Here is a 10,000-nt window from a genome sequence, read left to right on the forward strand (position 1 = left end):
GCCGTTTTCAAAGTAGTCCGAAGCAATGCTAAACCTAAAATTATTAGTGCAAAAAATTACAAGTCAGTGGATGTTAAGCAGCTTAAGCGTGACTTTGATCAAGCTCCCTGGCATGTATTGGAGATATTTGATGAAATAGATGACAGCGCAGGTTTTTGGCAATGCCTGTATGATGAAATTCTACACCCCCACCTTCCCTCAAGAGATGTCAAGATTAGAGACAAATCTCTTCCTTGAATCAACACCTCAGTCAGAAAAGAAATGAATAAGAGATATAAACTCTTGAAAGAGGCAAAATCATCTGGTGACCCAGCAAAATGGAAGTTGTATAAAGAGAAAAGATATGAAGTAAAAGAAACTAATAAGGAAAGCCGAAGCTGCTTACACCATTGGAAGAAGCCTCCAACATTAGAGAATTTTGGAGCCTGACTAATGAAGCCTTGAGAAAGCACAAAGACAAGAACGTAAGTCCAATTTCTGGTTCTAATGACGAGATAATAACCCGCAATCTAACTAAAGCTGAGTATTTCAATGACTATTTTATCAATATTAGCGAAAACTTAACTAAGCAACCTGATCCCCTGGACTCATCAACTCTAAACAACTTCATCAACAGAATTACTCCAACCAAAGAGAACATTGATTTTCGTTGGGATCTAATAAAGGATAAGATTAAGAAAGCTGCTAACCCCAAGCAGGTTACCGGTCCCGACAACGTATCGCCGAGGGACTGGTCCCTGATTGGTGACTCTGCTACTCACAGTCTCTTACCGATCTTTAATAAGACTGTGAATGAGTATGACTCACCTTTTCCATCAACCTGGAAATTGTCACGTGTTAATCCCATTTTTAAGAAAGGTTCGCCAACTGATGTCAACAACTACAGACCCATATCCCTTCTCAGTATCCCAGGAAAGATCTTAGAAGATGTTGTTTGTGACACCTTAAAGTGCCCCTGTGACCAAAAAATCAATTCACATTTTCCTTTGGATTTCAAAACTATGTTAACAAAACACTAAGTGACCCAGGTTTTAACCTTTGATTTCAAAAAGACACCTCTTTATTTTAACTGTAATTTTCCTATTTAATGGTCCGCCATTACTAACATTATGTTCTTGAGAGAGCTGGATCGAGGAGAAAATGACGTCAAAGGCTCACTAGTTTAAGAATGCAATATGTGTGTGTGCCGCAGAATTAATATGCAGCACGGGGGTTTTGGCCTTTCAGACTTTTAAACTCACGCTTTGCATATATAAGCTGCGTTCACACGCTGAAATTTTAAGCTAGTGAGCCTCTGACGTCACTGTTCCCTGGATCCAACCGTCTGAGGTCCAATCGGTCAGTTTTGAACGTCAGCAATGGCGGACCGTGAAATCCAAAACTTACACTCAAAGTAAACGGCCTTTGGATAAAATTCAAAGCTCAAAATTTTGCCAGTCAGGTGTTAAGCAAACACACTTTCAAAATCTGAAGGAAAAAAAAGAAAATGGTTTTTTTGATCACAGGGGCACTTTAACAAACACCTGGAAACACATGGCTTGTTAAGTCCCAGGCAGTGGGGATTTCGAAAGAACTACTCTACAGAAAGCCTGTTACTTCACCTAACAGAAACATGGAGAAGTGCCCTGGATAATGGTCTTCAAGTCGGTGTTCTCTTCATAGACTTCCGGAAAGCATTTGACACTGTGAACCATACAATTTTACTAGAAAAGCTAAAAGCCATTGGTATCTCAGGCAATTTGCTTTTCTGGCTTGCTGACTACATGTCAACAGTTCGTTCAAATTTCAGGAAACAAGTCAGTGTCCACAATAGTCAGGTTTGGGGTACCCCAAGGGTCAATACTGGGACCCAAGTTATTCTCAATTTTTGATAACGATCTTGCTGAATCAATAACGAGTGGCGAACTGTATTTATTTGCTGATGATACAACTATCTACACTGTCGGTGAGAACATTGATGATATCATTCATACGCTACAATCTATATTGGATCAGGTTTACACCTGGTGTTTATCAAACAGACTTGTAGCCCACGATTCTAAATCAGAAGCCATGATTATCTCCAACCAGACCTTTACTGGCCCTTTGCCACGCCTACGATATGGTGATAGTACCATTGAATATAAAGCTTCAAGTAAATGCCTTGGATTAACCATCGACAACAGGCTTTCATGGCAAGAACATACTAAGAATGTTTGACTCCTTCAGCAAGAAAGTCGCTGTTTTGAAACGGATTAAGTTCTTGCCAAAGACAGTCCTGCAAACCATTTATTACAGGACAATTTTACCAAGTGTTTTGTACGGTATTGTCGTGTGAAGCTCGTGTTCTCAATCTTTGTTGGATGATATCGACCGCATTCATCTGAGAGCAACTAAAATTATCCATGGCTTACACAGAGAAACCCACAGTTCCGATGTCACAACTACAGCTCTCTGGAACCCAATAATTTCGTTTTATATCAAGAGACTATTAGTTATTAGTTTTAGTATTTACAATGGAACCACCATTGATCCTCTGAGAAACTTGATAGTTAAACCTGAGACTAAATATAATTTTAGAAAGACTGCAAATATTGAGGTTCCCAGGACACGGACTGAGATCGGCAGATCATCTTTTAAGCACAGAGCTGCCCTGTGTTGGAACCTCCTCCCCAATTCCTTTAAAAACTCTACTAGTCTAAGATGTTTTAAGAGGTTAATTAGGGAAAATAAGAACTTTCTAAAAACCCTAAGTCTTGAGAAAGCTTCCTGTAGCATTTCTTTTAGGTCAGTGGACTTTAAATATTTTTAGATTTTCAGTTTTACATGTAATACTACTGCAGAGGCCAATCATGCAAGAAATTCTCATATTATCTCAGTAAGTAATTAATACATTTTAGCTTAGAAGTAGTTAGTGCAGGTCCACATCAGGACTTTAGTCTTGCCTATTTTGTAACCTGCTCAAATAAACTATGTATGTATGTATGTATGTATGTATGTATGTATGTATGTATGGCAGGCCTGAAAGATAAGTAGAGCTGAGTATCATCCGCGTACGCGTGAGCTGTAGGTAGGTGGAACTTTAGAATCTCAAACAGCTTACTCGAATAGATTGTAAACAGTAGTGGACCTAAGCATGATCCCTGCGGAATTCCGCACTGCAGGTAGAATTTTCGTGAAAGGGTTCCGTTGATTGAAATTTGTTGTGATCTTTTGCCTAAATACGATTGAAATTAAGAAAGGGCTGTTCCTTGTATGCCAATCACCGATTGAAGCTTCTGCAGAAGCAGATCGTGGTCAATGGTGTCAAATGCCGCACTGAGGTCAAGCAAAACAAGGATTGTCACATGTCCACTGTTCATATTGGGAAGCAAATAATATTTTACCTTCAAAAGTGCAGTTTCAGTGGAATGATATTTACGATAACCTGACTGTAATGATGGAAAGAGACCGTTAATAATCATTTGATCAGTGATTTGTTGGCTACTGCATTCTCAGTAAGTTTCGATACAAATTGCAGGTTGCTAATCGGGCGAAAGTTCTTCAAAATCTTATGATCCAAGTCAGGCTTCTTTAACAATGGGCGAACTAGTGCGTTTTTCCAACTCTTGGCGAAGACTCCTGATTGCAATGAAAGGTTGACCATCTTTTTGATTATTGGCAACAAGGTGTCAACACAAGCGGGCAGAACTGAAGACGGTATGGGGTCTAGCGGACAACAGTTTTTATTAGAAAAAGCAATGAGATCTTTTATGCCGTCATTGGAGAAAACAGTCAAACTGAGAAAGGATGGTGCCTGAATAACGTTTGGTAGCCACAGGAGAAGGCATGAGGGTGTTGAGAGGGGCAATGGGTGTTGAGTTTATTCTTGATGGTTGAGATTTTATGAACAAAATATTCACCCATTGCATGTGCCAGTGCAGATGCATTGTCGTGAGGTGGTAGCAAATTGTCAGCTTAAAGGTTAAGAAGGGTCTTACTAACTCTAAATAACTGCGCTTGATCGTGGCAATTTTCTGCAACGAGGTTCATGTAGTACTCTCGACGGGCATTGTTAATTAAGACAATCATGCGGTTCCTTTTAGATTTAAATAAGTAGAGGTCAGGTATTTGCCTGGAGGACCTCCAACGCTGTTCGGCAATTTCCTCTTTTCACGTTTGGCATTCTTGATGTCATCATTAAACCAAGGAGAGCGAGATCTGATAGTGATGGAGCGAGACTGTAGCGGTGCATGCCGATTAAGCACAGATGATAGTATGCTATCGTAGCAGTTGACCAATGCGTCTAAGTCTTCAGGTGGATTTTGACATAATGAGGATGTACCGATGTTGTCAATGAAACAGTCCATATCGATGGACTTTACTTTCTGGTAAACAACTTGTTTAGCAGTGGATTTAGGACGTTCAGCCGTGAGGTGGCAGATTACCACAGCATGATCAGAGAACAGCGTACCGACGTGCGGGGGAGCAGCTATAATGTCATCCGAGGAACGAGTGATAATTAAGTCCAATGTGTTGCCATGCTCGTGAGTAGACTCCGTTACATGCTGACTCACTGCCAGACTCATGGACTCAAGCAAGTCTTTAAATTTGATAGCATCGTCGTCATTGGACATGTTGACATGTATATTGAAGTCTGCTCATTAAGGAGAACAACGGATTCCAGGAAGTTTGCAAACGCAGTTATAAAGGTAGATATGATGACAGGATGAGTGTGAGAGTAGGGCGGCCTATATACGATGATAACTCTCAAACGCGCAGTCGGAGTAGAATCCAACCATTCAGCGAACTCAAAAGACGATTCCTCAGAACTGTTCATCCGTGTGACATCCAAGCAGTCTCTGAAAAACAGTGCTACAACGCCTCCTCTCCAGTTACATCTTGGAGAGTGGAGTAGCTTGTAGCCAGGAACGGATAATTCAGCGCGTGCAGTAGTATCGTTGCGGGTTAACCAGGTTTCGGTCAATCAACAAATGCTGCAGATTTGTTTCTAAGAGTTCTTGCATTGAGACAGCAAAATTGAAGTTCACAAGGCGACCTGTTAAAAGGTCCAGAGTGACCAGGAATAGGAGAAGGATCCGAAGACTCCCTCGACACGCTTGTTTTTTTTTAATTTCTTTTATTTTTTTTATTTTTTGAATTTAATACGTACATCAATTTACAAAAGTATATACATAAATCAAGAAAAAAACACGTTATAATATACTTAAAGATACCACACCCACGGCCCCAGCCCGCACCAAGCAATAAGCCAGCGTTTACACGAACGCGGTTTCATTTGTAACCGCATCGATTTCGAAACTGTGTCAATTTGAAACTGGTGCCAAAAGTGGAGCGTTTTCAAAACGATGCGGTTTCATCTGTCGTGTAAACAGCGAAGCCGCATCGATTTGAATACGGCTACTATAATGAATTTAGCACGTAGTGCAGCGTTCGCTTATACCATCACGACTTGGATTTTCTGGCGAAAACGGTTCCGCGTAAACACTTCCTAACCGCATCGATTTTGAAGCGGTTTCGAAGTCATGAAACCGTGTCGATGTGAAACCGCGTTTGTGTACACGCTGCCTTCATTTAGAGGTTATAATGTGAGAGGAAAAGGGGGAAGTCTTCTATCCTCGGAAGAAGGAAGCGTGTCTTGCAAGTCCAGATGTACATTCTTGCATTAAAAAACAAAAACGGATGATGTCTATGATTAAATAGGTGAGACTTCAAACCTATTACCAAGGATGGCGTTAATTCGGGTGAGCATTGCGGAGTTTCAAATTTCAGTAACCATTCCTTAAACTCCGCCAAAAACGGGATAATATGGTGCGGCTCCAGAAAAGGTGAACCAGTGTCTCAACTTCGCATTGACAAAAGCTACACAGATTAGTGTTTGTCAAGTTGATTCGCTGAAGAAAGTCACTGGTCGCCAATCTCCTGTGCAACAGCTTAAATTGAAAAATGCGTAGTTTGGTTATTTTAGTACACAGAAAAGGTGACTGGTAAACTGCTGCCCAATCAATCGAGTCGTTCTCTTCAATCGAGCAGTCAGCGCACCACTTCTTCTGGATGTTTACGGGATTCTTCTTTTTTCTTTCTACAAGCGTTTTATAAATAAATCTACTTGGTTTATTTGCCTTCAGAAAGTTTTGCAAAAAACGCCACTGCTTTTATCATCATTATCAGGAAGGAAATGTTCTTGGACAGTTTTGTGCAATAGCTTAATCGCTGATATTAGGCCATAGAAAGAGAGAAAACTTGGCTTGATATTGTAACGCCGTTTAAATTTTGTAAAAGATAAAAACCTGATTCCATTTCCATTAGATCACTAACTTTGAGTATTCCCTGAAAGTACCAAGTTTTGTAGTATATTGGTTTATTCCCGACACGAATGAGAGAGTTAAGCCAAAGGCTCTGTGAAAGAAGGTGCTTGTTGGAAGAAATGCTACCCACATAGCTGTTTTCCGACCATACCTGTATTATCTCTTGCAAGAAAGGGTCCGATAGCCTGAAAAAAGGCTCTAAATCTTTTTTATGCAGATTAGCTTTAAAGAACAAATCACCAAAGAAAATCTGAAGTTGCGAATCCACAAATAATTTCCATTTAGCAAGGTTTTCTGAATCAAGGTACTTCTTTACTCAGCTTGCTTTTAGTGCCTTGGTGAAGAGTCTAACGTTGGTCATCCTTAGTCTTTAGTTTTGGTGCAGGGATGGCGCAGTGGTGAGAGCACTCGCCTCCCACCAATATGGCCCGGGTTCGATTCCCAGACTCGGCATCATATGTGGGTTAAGTTTGTTGGTTCTCTACTCTGCACTGAGAGGTTTTTCTCTGGGTTCTCCGGTTTTCCCCTCTCCTCAAAAACCAACATTTGATTTCATTTGCGTTAACTTGTTAATTTCAATTTACAGTGTCCCCGATTAGTGCTCTACAGCGCTAGAAGATTAGACACTGAAATAAGGTTCCTTTCCGCCATGTTCGTAATCACTGATCATTACATCGAGCCTAATTTTGTCTCCTTTGCCATCCCATAGAAAGTTGATCAACAGACTGTTAATTTCGTCGATGGCGCAATGGTTTGTTGATGAAGGTGAAAGTAAGTAAGTTTACAGATGATCAGACTTTTTAACGCAGTAATTTTTCCAACAGTTTAGGGTTACCCAGAGGTCTGCTAATTTTTCCTCATAGTTGGCTTTCATTGTTGTCGTAGGATCAGTAGAAAGCCAAACACCTAGCGTATAAACTTTATCTCTTATCCACCTAAAATTTTTGTCAGGGCAAAATTTGTCCTCACTATCTTTATTTGCACCAATCCAGAGCACTTCCGTTTTTTTTTATGATTTAGGCGAAGGCTTGTTACGCTTGTTACCTTGAATACTAATATGGCGGTCTTGAATATTCAATAAGGACGACTTTGAAGGGCGATTTATACGATGCAAAGGTCCTCTCTCCGAAGAAACAATTGTATTAATCCGGTTTAAGCGATGATTTTCCTATCCGTGTTGTCCTCTCCGAGGTGCCAGCAGGTCGAAACACTTCAGCATATTCCAAACATGCGAAGGCAAAGATGGCCGACGAAATGAACCATGACAGCTCAGAGCTTTTCACGAATTTCAAATTGCCAAAAGACCGAATCTCGATAAACAAACATAGCCGGCTGTAATACTTACAAGAAGTTAATCTACAAATAAAAAGCTGCTAAAGCAACTGACTAGTAAGGAAAATAAATGGATACGTGAGAGCTCAAAAAAGTGCAGCCAACCGGCGCAGTTACATACGTATGATCTACATTTGAAGGGTGTTAATATACGACATTAATATACGAAAGGTCTTTTCAGTCAGGACAGATGAAACACATTGCACGGAGCTTTATAGAATGAAAAGGAGCTATCCCAAGCTATTTTAGCGCATATTCAAAACCCAAAATATGTCTTAATGTCAACCCAATTTGAATGAAAAAAAAAAATAGAGTATTCATGTACATGTATCTCTCTGAATAAAAAAGCCAGATATTAATACCCTAATTCGTGCTCCAGAATGCAGGAAATGCATTCTTAGAGGCCCAAATTTCAAAATTTTCCCAGGGGAGGATGCCCCCGGATCCCCCTTCAAGCTCTTGCCTCTAGCCCTTGCAAAGCGTGACTTTGGAGCGCATTGCCCATTTCCCACCTACTCCTCAGACTTTGCCTCCTAATAAAATTCATATTGAAAAACCTGGTACAGCTTGTTGAAAAGTGTTCAAACTGGACTGAGCCTTCTTAACTGTGAATCCCCTTCCAAAAAGCATCTACGTCCAGATGTGCACTTCATTAGATGCACACCCAATTTTAACATCCAACACGGAGTGCCCCTTTCCGTCTAAGCCTTTGGTAACATTTTCCAACAATAACATAAGGGTAACGGTTAAAGGTTAGGGTTTGCTGTAAATTGCTTGGACAAAATCGCCAGCTACATGACTTTTTTTGTATGCAGGATGAAAACAAATCATTTTTTGTACCTTAACTGTGTGCATCTGCCTCAGACATGAGTTCATTGATTCAAGCATTTTCTGTTAAAAGAAACATTGTAGGCATGTTAGAGCCTAAACAAAACAAAGTTATGCTTGCCTTTTAAGAGTTGTCAAAGAATTATGTAACCGCTAAGTACTCAGACATTACAGCGTCTTTTACACATTTTAAAATTTTGCTGGCGACAAACGTGGTAAGGTAAGCTTTTCCTATACCTAAAACATCATTAACTACCCTGCCATTAAGAAAAAAATTAGCACAACAACATTGGTTCTTTATCATTTTTTATAAATAAGTGACACAAACAAGCATCAAAACTAAAACATTTTTGTCATCATTATAAGAAATTTGAAAGCTTCAGTTCAACTGCAGAAATCTACAACATACATGTAGAGTTAAGCTTCCACTACAAGACCACAAATATAATTATATTTTAAGATTGTCTTTGCCTGCAAGAATTCCTCATGTAAATTGATTGAATTCCAAACTGTTTTGTAATTTCCCATTTAGATTAAAAAAATGAGGTCTATCTCAAAAACCAAATCAAACTGTCTCAACAGAAGTAACAAAGGCACATTACTGTTCAACTGTTGTGGCTTTAATATTTCCAAAACAAATCCTTAACTGTGCAAATTAACTACAGTATACCAGTAATGCATGTCAGTCAGATCTAGGCTTAAACTATAGCACTTGTGAATCTTAAGCAAGCAGGTACCTGTCTTATGAAGATAAAAAGTTCATGAATAAATAAATTTAGCAGGTATAAAATGCTACTTCAAGGGTCTGCAAAGTTAAATAAATTTTGCAGCAATTTTCTTTCTTTTTTTCATGACCAATAGCCAGCAAGTCAAAGAGTCTGTGGTGAGAAGCAAATAGGCCAGCAAAGCGTGCATAACAATTAAATACATGTGTAACAATCTGATTTCCGTGTTTCCAAAGGAAATGAATGTCAATTTAAAAAATAGGTACGTATTGCGTATATTTGGTAGTGCAGTAACTTGACACAGCGCTTTATTCGATAACTGTCAACTGAGCTGTATTTTTGTTTTCCAGGACGTAATATTTAGCTCTAATAGTACACGATATTGTTTTGGTATCGTAAATCATTATAGTGCCATGGTAGATGTCTTCTGTAAATAGCCCCCTGAGAAGACGTAGTTACTAGTAAAACATTAAACCCAGAAAAATTTAAGTAAATAAATGGGAATCAAGAAACATTGGCTTCGAGGCTGACATGAAGTTCAACTTCTTTTTCATAGCAAGTTTAAGAGTGAAACCTCAAGACCAAAAATTATATTTTTAACGATCAAAAATGCGAACTGAGCAACAATAATAATAATAATAATAATAATAATAATAATAATAATAATAATAATAATAATAATAATTATTATTATTATTATTATTATTATTACTTTTTTTCAAGCACCAAAAAACCATGTATGATCCCACCATACATTGAATACTAACCGACAAAGGTTGGATTTGAGATTAAACATCATTCTACGCCTAAAAATTTATTGCTCCTAAT

General features: G+C 39.0%; 1 protein-coding gene across 1 annotated transcript in view; it reads right to left on the bottom strand.

Moving 5' to 3' along the window:
• The window catches only part of LOC138024354 (oxysterol-binding protein-related protein 9-like), a 129,430-nt gene that overhangs the window by 29,985 nt on the left and 89,445 nt on the right, over nt 1-10,000 (bottom strand). The window contains exon 8 of the mRNA XM_068871523.1: nt 8,460-8,510. Within this exon, the coding sequence (XP_068727624.1) occupies nt 8,460-8,510 (51 nt within the window). The remainder of the gene's footprint in view (nt 1-8,459; nt 8,511-10,000) is intronic.

Source organism: Montipora capricornis, chromosome 11, assembly GCF_036669925.1.
Source record: "Montipora capricornis isolate CH-2021 chromosome 11, ASM3666992v2, whole genome shotgun sequence".
Classification (NCBI taxonomy): Eukaryota; Metazoa; Cnidaria; class Anthozoa; order Scleractinia; family Acroporidae; genus Montipora; species Montipora capricornis.